The 22049-nt window shown below is 44.3% G+C and overlaps 1 protein-coding gene across 1 annotated transcript in view; it reads right to left on the bottom strand.

Moving 5' to 3' along the window:
* Positions 1–22049, bottom strand: part of LOC144250261 (secretin receptor-like) — a 63945-nt gene that overhangs the window by 40109 nt on the left and 1787 nt on the right. Inside the window, exon 2 of the mRNA XM_077792778.1 lies at positions 7392–7512. Coding sequence (XP_077648904.1) covers positions 7392–7512 — 121 coding nt within the window. The remainder of the gene's footprint in view (positions 1–7391; positions 7513–22049) is intronic.

Below are 22049 nucleotides of genomic sequence, written 5' to 3' on the forward strand. Positions count from 1 at the left end.
CTCCCACCCTAAGCTTCTAAGCACCAAGAGCCAGGCTCTTCCCTTCCCCAAACTACAAACTACAGTTCCAGAGGGCCCTTCCTGCTCACCTGAGAACTCTTCCTCACCTGGCCTAAAGAGCTTCATCTCATGCCACTTGACACAGTAAGAATTGATTGGCATTAACAATCTCTCTCTCTCTCTCTCTCTCTCTCTCTCTCTCTCTCTCCCTACCACTCTCTCTCCTTCCTTCCTTCCTTCCTTCCTTCCTTCCTTCCTTCCTTCCTTCCTTCCTTCCTTCCTTCCTTCCTTCCTTCCTTCCTCCCAATGCTAAGGATGGAACCCAGGACCCAGGGCCTCCTGCATATGAAGCAAGGGCTCTACCACTGAGCTACGCCCCACCTTGCTTTTCCCTAATGAAAAAGCCTTCTCCGAGCTGGAGGTAAGTACATCAGTTATTCATATCAGCTGTGCTGCTTGTGATCAGACTGGATTACCAACCAGAAAGTACTCAGGACGTAAAGTCAGAGGATTTCAGTTGAGAGTCCTGTTTCAGCTCTGTATCATCCTGCGCTTCTTAGGACCTTAATTCTCACCCGTGAAATGGGGATAATAATTCTTATTGCACTTTTTTTGTGTGTGAAAGTTGGTCAGTTTTGGTTTTGCAATACTGGGATCACACCCGAGGCCTCATGCATGCTAGGGAAGTACACTGAGCTACATTCTCAGTCCTTTTTAGTTTTTTATTTATTTACTTTTTTCTTTTTCTTTTTTCTTTTCTTTTCTTTCTTTTTTTTTTTTTTGAGACAGGTTCTTGCTAAGTTTTTTAGGGCCTTGCTAAGTTTTTGAGGCTGGCCTTAAACTTAAGATCCTCCTGCCTCAGCCTTCCAACTCACAGGGATTTCAGGTGTGTGAGTTGGTGAGTTGGTGAGTTGGTGAGTGTGCCACCATGCCTGTCTTCCTTTTTTAATTTTTATATGATTTTATTTTATTTATTTATTTGTTTAGTGGTACTAGGGTAAACCCAAGGATGCTCCACCACTGAGCTATATCCCCAGCTCTTTTTTTTTTTTTTATTTTGAGACAGGGTCTTGCTAAGTTGCGGAGAGGTCCTCATATTTGAAATCTTCCTGCCTCAGTCTCCTGAGTAGCTGGAATGACAGGTGTGTACAGCACTCAACTGCACTGTTGTTTTAAAAACTAAAAAATTTAAATTGTCTAAAATGTTATATAAAATAAACAAATAAGTTAACTTATTTCTGAAAAATGAGCCAAGATCAGTTGTGCTGAGGAATGGTCAGGTGGAGGTGAGCTGTGGGCAGAGCAGGCCATGGCTCAGGGCAAGGTAGGGGTTGGCTGCCAAGGTGCATCAGGATCTGGGGACACCCTGGAGGAGGCTGGGAATGTTTGTTAGAAAAACTACATTTTTGCCCTGAATCTCACAGTGGGAAGTACTGATTCACACCATGGATGAATGTTGAAAATGTTTTGCTTGGTGAAAGAAGACAGACGAACACAAAAAGGCACATATTGGATGGTCCTTTTTGTATGAAATGTCCAGAGTTGGCAACTCCCCAGAGACAGAGAAGATGGGTAATTTCCAGCAGCTGGAGAGATGGAAGGATGGGGAATGATTTCCTGTCGGGTGCGGGGTTTTATCTGGGGCCATGAAAATGTTTTGAAACTAGATAGAGGTGGAAGTTGTATGACATGTGAATGTCCCAAATGCCATGGGATTGTTATCTCAGCAGGGCAAACTGGGCAGTCATTAGTGTGAAACCCTCCCACAAGATGCCAGGAGGGCCTTGGCCACCCCACCCGTTACTTTAAAAGTGGTTAATTTCATGTTATGTGACTTTCACCTCAATACAGAAAGAAAAAGAAAAAAGAGCCTATTCTGGGGAGTAGGCCACCAGCTGGGGACAGAAGGGTGCTACCATGTCCCTATTTGAGGACATGTACACCAAGGCCCAGAGGGGGCGAGTGCACTGCTGGAGGTCACGTGGAGCTTAAGTGACAGAGCAGGACACATGTCCAAGTCTGTCTAAATTTAGGACCTATATATTTGTTGCCACCCCACCTTCCTTCTGGAACATTCTTCCCCTGGGGAGAGCCACATCCCTTCTACCAGCCACATCTGAGGGGTGGGTATTGGTTTCCACAAACAAAGGGGTGAATATCTCAGCAGGGCAAACTGGGCAGTCATTAGTGTGAAACCCTCCCACAAGATGCCAGGAGGGCCTTGGCCACCCCACCCGGAATAGCTCAAGAGTTAATTTTTTATTTGTGATAAGCAACTGGGCTCAGTGACAGCTCCCTGAGTGACATTTCCTGTGGCTTGTCTGGCTTTCAAACATTAACCTCCACCCCAGGGAGAACCCAGCAGCTTATCCATTAACTCTGTGCCCCCAACGTGGAGTCCCACTGCCCAGTCCAGACACCAGGCCAGAGCCATGGGGGGCACAGGACCTCCAACTGAGCTCCTGGGGGACCTGCTGCGGTCACAGGCCTGGGCGAGGGCGTGGGTGGATTTGCATCTGGGCACCTGTCCCTCAGCTCCTCCAGAATCTTCCAGGGGACTCAAGGGACACAGGCCTGATTCTGATGCAGATCCCCCCAGCACCTCTACGTTTTGTCAATTCTCCTCTCTTCTTCCAGTCTTGTAGGGAGTTTTACTCTTGGCCACCACATCTGTCCATCATACCCTTCCAGGTGGATCCCTGGGCCTCGCTTTCTCAACTCCTCGGCAGGGGAGGCCTGAAGACCTTTCTAGCTACAGGATCCATGGACCGCCTCTACTTCTGGGGGTTTTAAATCATGTTTCAAAGCACCAGACCCCTTCTCCTCTGTGACAACGGCAGAAATTCAATAAGAAAAACAGTAACGGGAGCTATTTGTGGAGAGGAAGCCCGGCCTGCCACCTTCCCACTCACTCCCCAGGGAACTGCGAGGCAGAACCCTGGAGGAAGTCTCGGCAGAGCTTTCTCAAACCTGGATGCACAATCAGGACCACATGATGAGCCTGAGGCAGAAGGATGACCAGTCCTACTCATGGGTGTGCTGACAGCTTCCCGCACCTGCACCCTGGACTTGGGAGATGGTAGTTCACAGGGGAGATGCCATCCATAGGCAGGGCTGAGTGTGCAGGTGGGTAGAGGGTCTAAGTGGACCCCAATCCACCATAGCCTCGTTCAGCCTGATCGCACACCATTAGAAGAACTCCCCGCTATGAAAAGATGCCTGCTTTTGTATATTAATTCACTTATTTCCAACAAGAGTGTCATGAAGGCCGTAGATCATTACCCCCACTGAAAATTGGGCAGGTTGAGGAGTGAAGGAGCAAAGCCTCTTCCCCGAGATCGAGATCATCAGCGAGGAAGCAGCACCCCAGGCTGGCCTTGTTGGGCCTTGCTTTCTGTCATACCAGACACAGTATCTGGGATGGTAGGAGGACCCAGGGTATCAGGACACTCTCAAGAGTACCTCCTGGAGTGTCCAAGGCCAGGATATGGCTGCTTGGAGCCAGGACAGGCAAGGGAAGGCTCAAACTGAGGGTCTCCCTCTCTGTCCCTCACTTGGTGGATGAGTGAATCGATATAAGCACATTTGCAACACCCACAGCACTTGGCTTCTGCCGCCCATGTTTCTTCCCACCTCTGGCTGCTCCTGGCACTGAATGCTGGAGTGCGTGAGGCTCCTCTCCAGGCCCCTTCCTCTTCCCTCCCATGATCCGTCATGGTGAAGCCTCAGCTGCACTCGCCCTTGGTGCCTAAGTTCAACCCTGGCCTGGATCTCTGTCTTCAGTCTCAACTGAGCTTCTAAATCTGAATCTGCTCCCCCAGATACCTGACCTTGCTTCATCTTCCTCCAGATGCTCAAGGTAAACACCTGGAGGACATCCCGGACTCACTCTTCCTCCCCTCCCTCCCTTCTGATCCAACTCATCGCCACCTCCCATCAACGTTACCCACCCAAAGACTCTGGCATGTACCCGCTCCTCTCCACCAAGGCCACCCCTGCAGAGCAGACCCTCTCCCGCCACACGTCCTTGGTCTCAATCTTCTCTGCATCTGCAGATATCACTGTCCGCTGATGTCAGAAGCCGTGTGTGAATCATGGGTTTGTTGGAGCCATCACAGGGCAGGGGGGCTACTTTTCTGGGAACCCCTGGGTGAAATTCCCCCATTGGAGAAAGCCCAGGTCCTGCTGGTGCCCTGCCCTAGCTCACAGCCCCAGGGTCACACACAGCCACCCTGAAGGTACTGAGAGGGGCGTAACCTGCCAAGCCCCAGACAACTTGTATTCCCCATGAAGCCTGCCACACTAAAACATTGGATGTATTTCCCCCTAAACAAAGAAGTCGCGCTTTCCCCCTGTTTCAGTTCCAGTTCCTATCAGGGCTGGAAGACCCTCCAGGCACCCTGCTTTTGAAAACTATTTTCTGTCTATTGTCCTGTGTTCTTTATTGATTATTTTCAGACTTTTTCCCAGCTGGTTCACACCTCCACGCAGGAATCTGCTCTACCAGGGTGCTGGTAACCCCGCACACTGATGGCCCCTGCGCTCCCTGGTCTCAGGGCTTTCTCCAGCGGCTGGAGTCCACTAGTCCCCCAAGTGCAGGAGGCTGGAATTAGTGATGCTTCGCTGCCTCTGAGTGCTAGGGAATCGGTGGCTAGTTACTCCAGCACCTTGGCCATGCATAAGTGTGTCCCACCTGGCTCCTTATGTGCCCCAGTGGGATTATACTCCAGGTGCCCACAGTGACCACGTAGTGTTCACCCAGTTCCTTCCCCGCTGGGTCTCAGGTCCCACATCCTACTGATCACCTGCTGCTGGGAACCCAAACAGAGACACCCTATTATAGTCCAGTGACCAGCAAATCTTACCCAGAGCAACAGCTTCCTAGTGGGTGTCTCTGAACCTACTCCCGTCCTTCCCCAGGCTGTGGCAAGGGGCATCTTCTCATAACGCTGAGCGTCACACCACTCGCCTCTGCCTCTGCAAGGCTTTCCGTGGCTCTAGCAGTCAGGATGAGAATCCTCCTGGGTGCCAGCGCCCTGCTGCTCCCTGCATCCCTGTCCCTGGTAATGATTAGGCATGTTCAGATCTCAGCTCAAACATCATTCCCTCTGGAAAGCCCTCGTAGAGTCCCAGACCAGGTCAGGACCCTGGGCTCTCCATGCAGGTGGAGTGGCTCTTCAGGCCTTACCTCATTGCCATTTTACATGGGTTTGTGATTAATGGGTCCACGGTCCCCCAACCACACAGAGTCATGATGACTGCGGTGGAGCCTGCCCTTTGCTATTCTTCTCTTCTTTCTCACTAGCAGAACCTGGTTCAAGGTGGCCACATGCATAGCTAAACCTCTGGGTCTCCAGCCATCGTTGCAGCCAGGGGTAGCTGTGCGGTTCGGTTCTGCCAGACACAAAGTGCAAGCAGAGCCTCCCCACCCCCCCAAAAGTTTCAGGAAAGCCAGGCTTCCCCATGTATCCCCACCCCAACTCCCGGCTGCTCTTTCCTTCCAGAAACACAGCAACTTTGCTTTCCTCCCCGGAGGTACAGCAGCCCTTGTAGGACCATGAGGACGAGAGCCACACATTCAGCCAAACAACAGAGGAATCTGGAAGATATGATATCTTGGAACTTTGTACTACCTCTGAGGTTTTTGTAATTTGCAACAAAGAAATCCCTATTTGGTGAAGTCGAAGTATCCAACTTCTGCTGCAAAATGCATTCCTAAGCGATGAGAGGGAGTTCCAGTTCCTCATCATTTATCCTTTGTTCTCCCCATTCCCATCTCATACCATTAAGTGCTAAGTAAATAGTTCTGAATGATCAAACCCAGGACCTCACACGTGCTCGGCAAGCGCTCTACCACTGAGCTGCAGCCCCAGCCTAAATGAATGTTCTTAATTTCACACCGAGCTCTTAAAATAGATGTGGAAGTTGAGGCCCAGAGACATGAAGCAACTTAAGAGCCCATGGTTTAATTTAAAAGCTGGGGTTGGTTGGTCTCTTTTCTTCTTTTTAGATTGAGGTAAAATCACATCACATGAATTTAACTATTAACTATTTGAAGTGTGCCAGTGATATTTAGAACCTCATAATACAACATGTAGCCATCTCCTCTATGTAGTTCTAAAATATCTTCACCACCCCCTAAAGAAACCCCATCAAGCAATTTTTCCCCACGGCCCCTCCCCTCAGCCCATCAACGATGAATCTAATTCTGTCTCCATGGATTTACCTAATATAGACATTCCAAATAAATGGAATCATATGATGTGTGACCTTTTGTATTTGGCTTATTTCAGTTAATACCATGTTTTTATGAATCATCTGTGTTCTAGCATGTGTTAGAACTTCATTTCTTCCCCCCTCCCCCCTTAGTTCTGGGGATGGAACCCAGAACTTCACACATGCTAAGCAACTGCTCTACCACCACGCTACAACCCAGCCCCTCTCATTCTTTTTAAAGGCTGAATAATATTCCATTACATGGATGGATCACATTTTGTTTATCCATTCACCCCCGTGATGGACATTTGGGTTGTTTCCATCTCTTGGCTATTAAGAATAATGCTGATGGGCTGGGGATGTGGCTCAAGCGGTAGCGCGCTCGCCTGGCATGCGTGCGGCCCGGGTTCGATCCTCAGCACCACCTACCAACAAAGATGTTGTGTCTGCCGAGAACTAAAAAATAAATATTAAAAATTCTCTCTCTCCTCTCTCACTCTCTCTTTAAAAAAAAAAAGAATAATGCTGCTATGAACATTGGGATACAGATGTTTTTTTAAGTACCTGCAATAGACTCTTTTCTTAATGCTACATCCTTCAATGATAGAGAGTAAAGGAGTTAAGTTTAGGAAGGGTATAGAAATACAATTAACACCTAAATATAAAACTCATAATATTTAAAGAGTTGATCAATAATAATTAATATTTAAATTACCAATGTTTACAAACCATTTGTATTTTGCAAATTTTATCTCATTTATCATTATAATTATTGAAGTAGATATTATCACCTCCATTCTATAGATCAAGAAACTGAGGCTGAGAGTGTTAAATAACTTTTACACAGTCACACAGCAGTGAATGATTGGAAGCATGGTACCCCAAGGGTTTCTGACCCCATACTGCTTTTCTCACTCATCAACCTGGCAGTGAAGGTGACCACGTGGACAGGAGGCAAACAGCCTTACAAAGTGATTCCCACCAAGCCCCTCCCTTGAGGAAGATGCTAGGAAAGCACTTGCTGCCCCCACATACCCGAGAAAGGAAAAGTGGATGCTGGTTTCTGTAGACTGCTCACCAGTCCCCCAGCCCCTGCTGACTAAGTGAACAAAGCCAACCCAGTGCCCCACATCCCAGCCTGGTGGGTCAGGGCATGAGCTGAGCAGATGTCATACCTGGTGCTGGAAGCTGTGGGCTGACGTCTTCTCGCCTGTCCTTGGAGAACTCCTGCAGGCACTGGTCCTGTTCCTCCTGCAGCAGCCGAAGCACGTCACACAGCTGGGGCAGGGCTCCAACCTATGAGTCCAAACCAAGGGTGCTCATCATCACTACTAGTCAATCCTACCACCCAAGGACTTAGTGTGAGCAAGAAGCCTCTAGAAGGAAAACTCAAGCCCACGGTGGTTAGGGGCTCTGACCGGGGTTGTACACCCAGGGCTCTGGATTTCAGCAGACAGCTTTCCAGGTGGTCAACGACAATATCTGAATCTCTCTTGTCATCCCTACTCTCTGTGTTTCACAGATGGAAGTTTCAACATGAAGGAGCAGGGGAAGAAGTCCCTGGAGTTAAAGCTAAACTTGAAAATGGCCCAAATAAACAAAAGTCTGGGCCAAGAAGAAAAGCCAAGGTAGTGCTAGATCCAAAGGCAAACATAAATGCTGCTCTAGTTAACTCCTATTTGGGGTCCTGAACATCGACTTACCCCTTCACTAATGCAGTCAGAAAGGCCCTACAGCTGTTAGCAACTCCTCCTTCTCCACTCCCTGACACCAAGCGATCAGGGTTGATGGTCCCCACGAAGCACACACATCACCTCTCCTGGCCCAGAGCCTGGGCCCAGCCACAGCCAGTTGCCACGGAGACACTGGGTCCATCAGCTCTGACACCATATCATGCTCCTTCAGCCCTACATTTCCATTTTGACTGACACAATACAGCAAATAACATTTCCCTCCGTAGTGTTAAGGGTCAAACCACATCTCCACCCCCTAGTGACTTAACTGGCTGTATTTAGACTCTTACCCTGAAACAAACTCAGCTGTCACCTGGTAGCCACACATGAGATTGGTTCTAGGATCAGTCCCCACTCCCCTCAGGAAATCAAACCCCACGGAGGCTCGAGTCCCTTACATAAAATGACATGGTATTTGCATAGAGTCTACACACATCCTCTCTGGATGACTTAGAATACCTCATACCATGCAAGTGCTTGGTGGGTAGTCGTTAAGCTGAAGTTCAGAGAATGATGACCAGAAAAAGAGTATGTACCTGTTGACTATAGACTCTTCTTTAAAAAATGTATTTTCAATCCGTGGATATGGAACCCATAGCTATGGAGGGCTGACTGTAGTTTACCTAAGAACATAGCAATTGTGTGGCAGTAAGTGGGACCCAGCCCCACACTCTGGGTCCTTGCGCTCTTCATCTTGGGGTCTCGCCCAGTCTTAGCTGAAGCCTGTCTTCTTCAGTACGCTCTGGCTTTTCAGAGGAGGTAACGGGAGGGTTTTTGCATAGAAAAACCCACACAAGGTTGGCAGGCCCTGTCTTTCAGCTCATGGGGACTGTGGAGAATCACCCTGAGACTGACATCTTTCTTCAAGGTGATAAAGGGTTGGATGGCCAGGACAGGTACAAGCTTTTAGTGAGTGTAAAGAATTTCATGTATTAAGTGTCAAGAAATGCTCACACTTTTTGGTCAACTAACTACTTCCAGGAGTCCAACCCATATATGGGTAAAGCCTTTTGTAGACAAATTATAGCAGTTTTATATCTGATAGGAAACAAGACAGGTTCTGCTTTCAGGAAAATGGGTCAGATATACTACTCCTATGACTTCCAGTAAGTAAGAACAAATAAAACCCTGGACACCATCTTTAAAAGAAGATGATTTCGAAAGGTGGAGAGAGGAAGATGGAGGGCCAGAGGACTCAGGGCCTAAGGAAGGACAAGCTGCTGTTTTCCACCTCCTCTGTCACAGTCCTGGAGCGGCAGAAGTTTGGCAATGAGGCACCACCAGAGGCCCACGAAAACCCCAACAGAAGGCTCCTCTCTGTGGCCAAGGACCAAGGAAGGGGCTCCAAACAAGGCCCAAAAGGCTCTGGAACAATGACTTCTCACTCCTGCAAAACACCAAAGAGCCATCCCCCACCCCCCGGGAAAGGCCAGGAGGGGAGTCCGGACGTCCACCCCAGCCTTGGTGATGTGGATATCATGGGGTCAGCAAACCCTGGCTGGGGGTGTGTATGGGGGGTCCAAGAGGCCAAGGGAGGAACTGGAACTCCCATCCTGCTACATGGTAACAAAGTTGCCCCCAGTCCATGACGTCAGTGGACAGATGGCACCCAACCCAGAAGCAATCCCTCCCCAATCCCTCCCCAGTAGTGTCAGAGAAGGCCCAGTGGAGAGTCAGGGTTTTCACCAGCACCCAGCGTTGATTAGGCCCCTCTAGTGCGGTGCTCCAGAAGACCATGTGGAAAACAGAATTACCCACCCCATCCCATAACCAACAGCAGCCCCCAGGTGTCAGATGAGGCAGGTGAGGGAGCCGAACTTCTAATTTCTACCTGGCAGCAAGAAGGCAGTGCTCGCCCACCTTCACCTGGACAGAAAGAGGCAAATAAGAGAGAAACTTGAAATAAGAACTACCGTCTCGTCATACGAAAATGTCCAACTCCCAACCAAAGATTACTTGTCATATTGAGAACCAAGAAGATCTCCAAATAAATGGAAAAAGATTACAAACACCAACAGAGCTCTGAGAATGACCCGATGAAGATTTTTAAAGTAGCCATCACAAAAATGCTTCAATGAGCTATTAGGAGCACACTTGAAAGGAATGTAAGAATACAAACTGAGGGGCTGGGGATGTGGCTCAAGCGGTAGCTCGCTCGCCTTGCATGCGTGCAGCCCGGGTTCGATCCTCAGCACCACATACAAACAAAGGTGTTATGTCCGCCGAATACTAAAAAAATATTAAAAAACTTTTCTCTTTCTCCCTATCTCTCTCTCTCTTAAAAAAAAAAAAAAGAATACAAACTGAAAAGGTAAGAAGGAAGGAAGACCGAAGAAGGAAAAAAGTAACAGCAAAATAAAAACAGAAAATAGGAAAATTAGAGAAGAATCAAGTAGGAATTTTAGAATTAAAAAAAATCAAATTTTAAAATTCAGTAGAAGGAGCAGAACAGTGGTCATGGTGATGGTGAAGAGGAGAGAGGAGAGAATCAGTGACTAGAAGATAAAACAATAAACATCACCCAGCTAAACAACAGAGGAAAATAAACTGACTATGAAAATAATCAGATCCCTAGGAACCTGGGACAGGGGACTATGAAGAATATGTAATGTTCATTGTTTTTTTTTTTTTTTTTTAGGAATTTAAGAAAGGCAAAACACATACACTTACATGTTCAACAAGCTGAATGAACCCCAAAGAGATTAAATCTAAAGAAATTCAAACTAAGGCCTGCTGTGATTTTTGAAAAGTAAAGACTAAAATAATAATAATAATAATAATAATAATAATAATACCCCAAACAAACAAACAAAAACCAACAAATATGGAAAACAGCTAAAGAAAAACTACACCATCCGCAGGGGAAAAGCAATTAGAATGAACACTGATTTTCCATGGGAAACCATAGAGTCGGAAAACAGTGACTCAATATTTTTCAGGAACTTTTAGAAGAAAAGAACTGTTAAGCCTGTGCATCTATATTCAGTAAAAAAAAAAAAAAAATACCCCAGTAATGGAGAGAAGATTAAGACACGCTTAGATAAGAAAAGCTGAAAGAATTTGTTGCCAGCAGATCTACTTTGAAAGAATGGCAGAAGGAAATTCTCTACACAGAAGGGAAAAGCTAAGAGAAAGAAACTTGGTTCATCAGCGAGGAAGAAAGAGACCAGTAAGCAAAAAAGTGGGCAAGTGCTTTCCTTCTCTTCAGTTTTATAAATAGGAAATGGTCCAAGCAAAGATTAAAACACTATTGTTATTGTTCCAAATGCAGGTAGAGAAAATAAATTTAAGACTAGTATGCTATAAACAGGAGATGGTGAAGGGACGTAAATAGAGGAAATAGTCTATACTTCACTTGAACCAGTAAAAGGGTAATTAATGCCAGTAGACTGTGAGAACACATGTGTATACAAAGTAATACTTAGAGCAATCAATAAAACAACTATGTGAAGAGCTACATACAAACACACAATAGATGAATCAAAATAGAATTTTAAAAAATAAACAAAAAAATAAACAAAGAAATGAAAAGTTTAAATAAAAAATAAAATGGCATACTTAAGGCTTCACCCATCAATAATAACATCAAATGTAAGTGGCCTAAATATAACAATTAAGAGAGATATTGGTATATTGGGTTTTAAAAATATAATTAAGCTATATATTGGCTATAAGAAAATCACTTTAAATAAAATGATATATAGGCAGATTAAAAGGATATAATAAGATAAATGATGCAAACATTGATCAAAGAAAGTAAGAGTGAATATATTAACATTAGATAAAGTGGAGTGAAGAGAAAATACAAGGACCAGAGATGGAGAGGGATTCTGAATAATGATAAAAAAAAGACAATCTATTCAAAACACATGGCAATCCTAAGTGTGTATGCACCAAACACCCAAACTGTGAAATATGCAAAGCAAAAGCTCATAGAATCAGAAGGAGAAATAGACAAATCTGCAGTTTTACGTTGTAGACTACATACCCTTTTCTCAACAATTGATAGGACGACTAGGAAATCAACAAGGATATAGAAAATACTGTCAATCAACACAACCTAATCAACATTTACGGGATAACTAGGATCCACATTGTGTTCGTCCTCTTGCCATCACTGCAACAAAAAGATGGTAGAAATCAACTTCTAAAGAGAGAAGGTTTGTTGACTCAGTTTGGAGGTTTCAGTCCCTAAGCAGTTGGCCTTGTTGCTGAGGGCCTGTGGAGATACCTCATGGTCAAAGTGCAGGGTAGAGCAATCCATCCACCTCATGACTGGAAATGAAAGAGAGAGGGGAAGAGGAAGGGTCTGGGGTCCCACTGTCCCCTTCCAGGGCATGCCTCCAGTGACTGCAAGACCTCCCACTAGCTCCACTTCTTCTAGTTTCTTCCACCTCCCCATGGCGCAAGTTGAGGACTAAAGCTTTAACACATGGGCTTTGGGGAAATATTCCAGATCTAAATGAGAGCACACTTAGAATTCGTTTAAAAATAAAATAACTGCTTAGATGTGGATCTAACAAACATAGAGCTTGTATCCTGAAAACTACATGATGATGATGAAAGAACTCAAAGATTTAAAAGAAGAGTGGGGCATACAGATGTTCCTCCACTTACGAGGGGTTTACAGTCCCAATAAATTGACAATATTGTAAGTCAAAGTGCATTTAATGCTTCTAATCTGCCGAGTATCTAGCTCCGCTCCATAGTACACTGCAGAGGGCTGGTGGCTTCCCCGGGATCACTGTGAGCTGCAGCTCGCTCCACTGCCCAGCTCCACTAGACAGGATCCTACCCACATTTCACTAGTCTGGGAAAAGATCCAAATTCAAAAAAGCAAAGTACAGCTTCTGATGCACGCTTATCCCTTCAAGGGTGTGAAACCCCTTTATCACTTTCACACCCATGTAAAGGGCGCCCAACCATCCTAAATTGAGGACCATCCATAATCCCAGAAATGGAATAGCTGGATCATATGGTAAGACTATATTTAATTTTCTTAGAAACCACTGAGCTCTCTTCCACAGCAGCTGCCCCATTTTACATTCCCACCTGCCAGTGTACGAGGATTCCAATGTCCCACACACTTACAGACACTCGTGACTTTTCCGCTGCTGTTGTGGTTTTACAAAGGCAATTTGAGTGCCATTGAAGTGGATGGTCCCACAGTTCTTTTCTTTTACCCATGACCCTTCAACTCAAATGCAATAAACCGAGATTATTTTGTGTGGTGGTATGCAATCTAAAGAAAGGTTTGGTGCCCTGCAGTGTCTATGTGACATGAATGGCATTCTGCTGAAAGGACTGAGCCCATGGCTTCCAAGTGTTGACAAGAGAGAAGGAAGATGGCCCTCGGGGTTGTTGGGAGTGGCTGGGAAAAGATGGTGCTCAGTGGAACAGCTACCTGGACAATATGTTGGTGACAGAAAGTGAAATGAGCTCTCTTATCATAAATTAACCTAGAGATAGGGGAGGAGAGACTGGCATTTAGTAGATCCATGCATATTTATACATGCATTTTAATATACTTATTAAAAGTGCTAAGTATCATTGTACTTCAACTGCACAAAAAGATAAATGAAATGAATTTCTGAACTTTATATAATAAAATTTTTCCTCCAAGCAACAGCTATTAATTTTTAAAAGATCCCTTTAAAGTTTAACAGTTAAGGGGAAAAAAGCCCACAAATATTGCATTTGGGTAAGTATATGTGTTTTGTTTTGTTTTTCTTTTAATTGTATTAGTACCAGAGTTTAAATGAAAAAAAAATAGTATTTCTTTACCCTAATCTTTACCTGTTCTTCAGAAACAATGATTTTCTGCTCCTTTTAGTTATTCTTTTTCATTTTTATCTCCATATTTTAAAATTATACTCTCATTATTATTTCTTGGTTTACTGAGACATTTAAACTTCCAATTATGGAAGATAAAGATTTAGATGTTTTAAAGTATTCCACATATATTAATCTCCTCTTAGATTACCTATAATTCTCTTCATTTAATTTTTGGCAAAACAAATGTCCTGTATTTATAATGGCTTTTTTTGACTATGAAATATTGTTTGCTTCTGGGTCAAGTCACATAAAATGATTATGTGTCTCTTGTACATTTTGTTTTTCCTGAGGTCAGTAATTACTGTGATTTTTCATTTGATTACTTTTCTATGTACCTGTAGCTAATTTTCCCAAGTGGTCCTACAGCTCTGTCAACAGTCCTATTTATTTTTTCTCTGGAGACTGCTCTCCCAGGGTCCTTCACCCTCCTGCTCCACCCTCCTGCTCCACCTGTGGCCCGCTACCTGGCTGTGGTTTGGGGTGCCCCCTTCCCTCCTCTCCTGCTTGGAGTCCTGTTTTCTTAGATTGCATGCCATGTGATTTGCTCTCTTATTTTGCAGAAGCACTGAATTTTCTAATAGCTTCCTAAGAAAGCACATATAGGGAGTTCATTTATTTATTTAGCTGGGGATGGAACTCAGAGCCTCATGCCTGCTAAGCAAGTATTCTACCATTCCACCACTGAGTTACAGTCCCAGTCCTGCAAGAAAAGTTTTTAAATTCTTTTTACTGAAGTGAAAAGTTTGATTGATTATCATACTAATAATTTGCATAGAGAATTCTAGTTTGAGAAAATTTTTCTCCCCATTTTTTTTTCCAGGATTGAAGACTGAACCCCGTGGGGTCTTGCCCATGCTAGGTAAGCACTCTACCACTGAGCAAAATCCCTAACCCTTCCTCCCTAATTTTGAAGGGAGGTAATACTGAATTTGGTATAGTATTCAACTCTTCCTGTGCCGTTGAGTAATAAGAATCAGATGCAATTCCAAATTGTTTATATATAGGGACTTTTTTGTTTTCCCTTTAGAATTATTTAAGATTTTTCTTTGTTTCTCATTGTTGTAAAATGTAATGGAGAAATTGTTTTCTTTTTGTTGGTTGGTTGGATATTCTGTGAAAAGTTGTGTTCTTCATTTTTGGGAATTAAAAAAAAATACATTATTTATTTTGTTATTTCACCCCTTCACCTTCTCTGTTTCTCCAGAATTCATTAAATATTGAACTATCTGGATCACTCCTTTAATCTTTTCATCTCTCTATCTTATAATCTCCTCTTTGTAATCTTTCTGGGAGATTTCCTTGACATTATCTGTGGAGTTTTTAAGTGAATGTTTTATTTTTATGCATTTCATTTCCAAGAAACCTCTCTCATCCCATTATTCCTTTCCCATAGTAGGGCTTCAGCATCCTTTTTTTTTTTTTTTTTAATGCTGTCTTAGTCTGTTATCTGTTGCTGTAACAGAGTAACACACACTGGGAAGTTTATAAAGAGATTTATTGGATTCACAATTTTAGAGGCTGGGAAGCCCAACAGCATGGCACTGGCATTAGGCAAGGGCATTACATGACAGAAAGGCAAGGCACCACATGCAAGAGAGAAAGCATGCAAGCCTGGGTCCTCTCTTACTCTTCTTTTTTTTGGAGCAGGGAGGGTACTGGGGATTGAACTCAGGGTCTCTTGACCCCTGAGCCACATCCCCAGCCCTACTTTGTATTTTATTTAGAGATAGGGTCTCACTGAGTTGCTTAGGGCCTCACTGTTGCTGGGGCAAGACTCCTGTCTCAGCTTCCCCAACCACTGGGATTACAGGCTTATAAAAGCCACTGATCCCCTGGTGGTGGCCCCACCCTCAGGACTTCATCTAACTGTAATGGCCTCCCAAACATCTCCTCTCCAGATACCATCAACATATGAATTTGGGGAGTAAGTTGCCAACACATGAGCTTTGAAGGGACAATTCAAGTCACAGCAACCGTGACCTCTCCTCTCTGGAGGGTCTGTTTTCTCTGTGTTCCTTTCTTGTGTTTGTTTGCGTCCACCTTGGAACCCTTCCTTGACGTCATATTCAGGTTTTAGGCACTGACAGTTCTTGGAATTGCTGGCCTTGGACAGGTTGTTGACTGGTGACCTTCCCTGTGACTCAGTTAGGTTGACGGGGGTCACTGCCAAGATCCGTGGTGTCTCCCTCCCTGAGGTCTTTCCAGGGTGCTCTAGGCCCACTCCACAGCTTCTCTTCCGCCCAGCACTTAGCGGGCTGTTTCTCCCATGCTGCTTCCTTTTGTAATCACTTTCCATTTTGCAAAGATCTCTTGAGATCTCTGCTTTGCTGTTTTCTTTTGTTCTCTTTGACTTGTGGGTTTAAGCCTTTTTCATTTCATTTTAAGGGAGTTTCGTGTCATCTTAAGGGAGTTTCCAGGAGCAGAGTCAACACATGTGGTCAGTCTGCCACATTGTCAACTCGATACCCTAAGTATGTGTTTGAAAAGTCCCCACAAATTTAATAAGAGATTGCCAAAGAAAAATCCCTAAATGATGTTTTTCTTTATTATTTTATTAGAAGAACAAAGACATACAGAATGTATTCTTTCTTAAAGAATTTAAGTCTTAGCCACCCTTACATTCTTATATTGATAGAGTCATGTCAAAGTTTGACTTTTTAGATATTTGAACCACAAATGTTTTTGTATTTACTTTTGTCTTTCCTGGAATTTGAAGTTTTCCTTTTCTTGATCACAAAAATTCATAGACCTTCACCTCATCATTATATCTCCTAGTTGTACTTCTAGATTCTGAAAGAAACTTGTATAATATTGTCATCTATATTCTCTGGGACTTTCTTCAAATAACAATTTGGTTTTTTGAACTAAATCCTCCCAAGGGTGTTGCAGAACTGTGAACTAATATCCATACATTGCCATCCTCGGTGAATTCTACTTCTTAAAAAAATCTTATATTTTAGATTGAGTTTTGAATTTGCTAGGGTATAACCTATGGTAATTTTTTTAAAGAAATGGTACGTAAGTTTATGAGTATTTCCATAGCCAGTTGTGACTCTGTGGATAATATCACCCTTTGTCTCACTCAACACCTAGTCCAGGTTGAGCCTTCTGGAGTCCAAGTTCACATTTGCTGCTTGATATGCTGTAATTAACCTTCACCATTCCTTTTGTATTAGTCAGCTTTGTGTCACTGTAACCAAAATACATGACAAAAACAACTTAGAGGGGGAAAAAGTTTATTTTGGCTCATGGTTTGAGAGATTCAGTGGATGATCATCCAACTCCATTGCTCTGGGCCCAAGGAAAGCAGAACATCATGGAGGAAGGGCATGGTGGAGGAAAGCTGTTTATCTCATGGCAACCAGAAAGCAGAGGGGGGGGGCGGGGCAGGAGCCAAGGGGACAAGATATAATCCCCAAGGTCACAACCATAGTAACCTACTTCTTTCAGCCATACCCACCTGCCCAGAGTTACCACCCAGTTAGTTCATTCAATTATTAATCCACTAAATGGATTAATTCACTTATTAGATATAGTTCTCATAATGTAATCATTTCATCTCTGAACATTCCTGCATTAACACAGGAACTTTGGGGGGACACCTCATGTTCAAATCATAACACCTTTCTTTAAGTATATTTCCAGATGGTAGACATACTTTGAGATGCCCTTCAGCCTGTGAGCCAACAGCTCCTCACTAGGAAGAACGCTTCATCTCTATGTTGGATCAATTGAGAAAAAAAAAATAAACAATGCAATAGAGAACAATCTGCCTTCTTCCTTTGGAAACTTAGTATTGCTACCTGGATGGTGGACAATTCTTCCATTCCTGAGGCATGTAAACTTGGACATTATAGGACAGCCGTATTTTTTCCTCTAGAAATCAGTTGAATAATCCACTCTGCAGAGAGAGGGGATAACAAAGCAGATCTCAATGTGAGAGGGAAAATGTCAAGAGAGTTCTGCTATTGTAGAGTTTAATTTTGGACTCCTAAATCTGAAAAGATAAAACGTGGGAGGAGACATAATAAAAACCTATTAAATTCTGAAGAAAGTGAAAGGACTCAATATCATTTTGCTTTTCACACTTCGTATATAATTACTTACCTGCCAACTTGAGACTAGAAAGAAATCGTTTGACAGGGAGAAATAATAACATAGTTTACACTATGAAAAATAAGAGAAGAGTACTCAGTATCATATAACCAGTTTGAAACACTGAGTGTCAGTAAACATTCATTTGATACCTACTACATGTCCATCAGTCTGTCCATCACTGGGGACACAAAGGTAAATGGATGTGGTATCTGCCCTTGAAGCACTGAAAAGTATCTAATGACTTCAAACTGGCCTTTGGGTGTATGAAAAAGTCCTCAACATCATTCATCACCAGGGAAATAAAAATCAAAACCATAATGAGATATCACCTCACTCCTGTTAGGATACTTACTATCAAAAAGATCAAAAGATAACAAGTGATAGGAAGGATGTGGAGAAAAGAGAACCCTCACACACCAATGGTGGGAATGTAAACTGGTGCAGCCATTATCAAAATGATATATAGGTTCCTAAAATTTTTTAAAAATAGGATTATAATATGACCTGGTATTTCCACTGCTGGGTATATACTCAAAGAAAACAAAATCAGCACCTCATACCAATATCTGTATCCCCCACGTTCACTGCAGCTCTATTCACTATAGACAAGATAGAATCACCTCTAAGTGGCCATCAGCATACAAACAGATAAAGAAAATGTGATATAAGTACCATGGAATATTATTCAGTTTTTTAAAAAGAAGGAAATCCTGCCACTAGCGATACACAACTAAACCTAAAGGACATTATGCTAAATAAAACAAGTCAGTCCCAGGAAGGAAAATACTATATGAGGAATCCAAAAAAGTTGGGCACGTAGAAGCAGAGAGTAGAATGGTGGTTGCCAGTAATGGACCTGGGGGGGGGGGAGAGATGCCAGGAACTGCTCTCCACACACTGCCCACAACACTCCTGGGAAAGGCCAAGTGAGGACAGCCTGCCAGCCAGGAGGAGGCCCCTCACCAGAAACCAAACCCTGTAGGACCCCCATCTCAGATTCCAGACTCCAGAAGTGTGAGAAAGTCAGTCTCTGCTGTTCAAGTCTCTCAGCCTGGGGTATTTTGTTCTAACAGCCCGGCTGACTAAGATGAATGGGAAGGAAGGGAACCAAGAGTATAATTTAGACAAAAGAGGAAGTTTGTCCAGGGAGCCTCACCTCTCAGGAAACGAGAGACAAATGCTTCTGCTGGAATGAAAGGGCAGGTAGGGAGGTCCGGAATTTGAAAAGACAGGTGGCTATCGGGGAGCACCTCTGAGAGCCAGGGGTGAGGAAAGTGAGGCAGGACATGGAGGACTCTAGAATCAGGAGACCTTTTGAATCCTGGCAGCACAATGGGCTGGGCTGCAGGACAGGATTAAGCAGGGATGCCCTTCCCCTTAGAATCCATCAGACATGGACTGTGGAGGCTGGGTGGGCCCAGGGTGGTCTGATTGTCTCAAGTCTGCACCACGCACAGCAGCCTTCTGCGGAATGTAAGAGGGTACATAGGATCTGAGTGTTGTGGGTTTTACCTTGGGCTGAGGTTTGTCCCAGGGCCTGAGTGGGGTCAGCAGTGAGAGTCTTGGCCTTTAGTGGACAGGGAAGCAGGGGCCACTGGAGGAGTCTAATGGTGGCAGAGCTCTAATCCTAGAGAGTAAATCTGGGCTTTCAAGGAGGGTGCCAGGACAGCAGCTGAGCCTTCCCTGGGCATGGCAAGAAATTGGGGGTAAGGATGGGTAAGGACAATGGAGCAGGGTGGAGGGAGGAGAGCTCTGTGGGAACCCCAAAATGTGATGCCACAGGTGAGAGAGGGCTAGTCATTTGATTTTGTGAACCCCTAAGCATATCTCTGGTCCCCTTAATAAGTATATAATCTGGTGGTTGTTTTGGGTTTCATAAGGAGTTGAGATGAAATGAAAATTCACATCACTCAGATACTTGGGAAAGGATTTTAGGATGGCCCCTTGGGCACAGAAACCCAGAGTGAGACTCTACGGGAGTAGCTGGTTGAGGTCATCAGATGTGTGGCGGAGATCTCATGCCACCCTGTCCAGACAGGTAACCTTGAGCAAGTACCTTCACCTATCTCCAAGTCTTAGTGTCACAGTAGGGATAACGACTGCTGATGTGAGAATTAAATCAGATAGTCTCTGAGGGACTTATCAGAGTCTGGTGTGAAACTGCAGCTCAATAGCCTTCATCACCATCACCACCACCATCCTCATCATCACCACTATTCATTTATGTTAGTGGTACATTAACATTTTTATTTTGAAATTCACAAGCACTTCTTGAGAAAATTAGGAAGTGATTTTCATGTGCACACAAAAAAATTCTCCAGCGACCTTCCTCTGAAGAGTCATCAATAACATGCTCCTCAGGTAACTCTCGTGAGGCTGCCACAGGTCTGGTCGGCCACTAGACCCAGATGTACCACAGACAGGGGCAGGGGCCACCATGTGCCAGAGGCTTCTATGTGTCAGACCACTACTTGGAGTTTTTATGTTTTCTGAGCCATCGACTAGGGAGGAATGAGGAAAGGAGAGGGAATGATGGGAAGGGAGGTCACAAAAGATCAAGGAGCCCGTTGCTTGCAGAAATCTTTTTGTCTGTCTTAGAAATAGATTTTTGTCACATACACCTGTTTCTGTCCTTTGACTCACATCCCTGTCACCAATCCCATTTCCCTGAATGCAATATGCAGTGAGCTTCTATTGTGAGCCTGAATAATGTTATTTCCCCTGGAATGTGACAGCCTTTAAGGAAATGGACCTCATACAGGGGCACTTTTGTCTTCCCTACCCCCAGAGAATAGTTGCCAATGTCTGCAGACATTTTCTGTTGTCACAACTTAGGAGAGATATTCCTGGTTTCTAGTGGCTAGATGCCAGGGATGCTACTAGACGTGGTACAATGCACAGGACAGCCCCACAATACAGAATTATCTGGCCCCAAATATCCATAGAATGTGTTATGGTGTAGATCTTAAATGTCCCACAAAGGCCTATCTGTTGATGGCTTGGTCTCCAGCCTGTGGCACTACTGGGAGATGGTGGGGGCTTAGTTGGAAGAAGTTAGGTTATTGGGGACATGTCCTTCAAGGGACTGTTGGGACCATGGCCCCTTCCTGCCTCTCCCTTTGTTTCTTGTCTACCATGAGATGAATGGGATCCTGTGCCATGTGCTCTTGCCAAGTGTTACTGTGCCCACACAGCCACAAAGCAACAGAGCCAAGCAACCATGGATTGAAACCTCCGAAACCATGAGCCAAAATAAACCTTCCCTCCTGTGAGCTGTTTTGTCCCAGTGATGAAAAGCTGAGTAACACAGTCCAAGTTAAGAAACCTGCTTCAAGGCAAAAGCAGCCCCACCCACTCCACTGAACTCATTAAGGTTATCAAGTTGGCAGTTTGCTTGGTGCCATGGATTAGAAAGTCTTACCCTAAGTGACTCTTTCCATGGCTTGACACATTTATGTACAATTTGGCAAGCCATGATCACTTTCAAGATTGTTTCACTCCTTGTAGCTCTATGAAGTGGCCACAGTTTAAGACATTCTCCTGTGGGCACCATCAACATTCATTCATTCATTCGACACATACACGTTGAGCTCCTTCTTACAGTGGGACAGGCTGCTGGGTTAAAAGATTAACAGGAGGAAGTCTCAGTGCTCAAGCTCCAGCTGTGTGCATGAGGAGATGAGAGAGGACCAGATGTTTTAGTAAATAATTACGGTAATGTTCTAGGTGAAAGTTCTCACCAGATTTACCATGGTGGGTACAGGAGAGAGAGAGAGAGAGAGAGAGAGAGAGAGAGATATTTCCCCTTTGGCCATTAACATTTTTTGGTTTTCACTTGCAGGGGACCCTTCCACATCTCCCTGAATGGAGAGGCGGGATAAGTGTGTGTGTTGGGGGAAGGGGTAGGAATGAGCAATTTGGTCTCAGCGCCTACTCTTTAGGAAGATGCGTCTGATCTTCCTCAAGGGGGAGTCCCAAATGAATAAAAAGTTGTTTTTAATATCCTTGAACTTCAAATCCAAATGTCTGACCACCCAGAGTCAAACAGAAGGAAAACAAGATTTCAACAGCTGGGAAATATTCCAGCCGAAGTAGGTCGATCCCACTCTAATTTATTAAAGTGTTGTGCCAAGAAGTATGAAATACAACGTCAGGTCTGGATAAACC

Source organism: Urocitellus parryii, chromosome 1 (assembly GCF_045843805.1).
Source record: "Urocitellus parryii isolate mUroPar1 chromosome 1, mUroPar1.hap1, whole genome shotgun sequence".
NCBI classification, from domain to species: domain Eukaryota; kingdom Metazoa; phylum Chordata; class Mammalia; order Rodentia; family Sciuridae; genus Urocitellus; species Urocitellus parryii.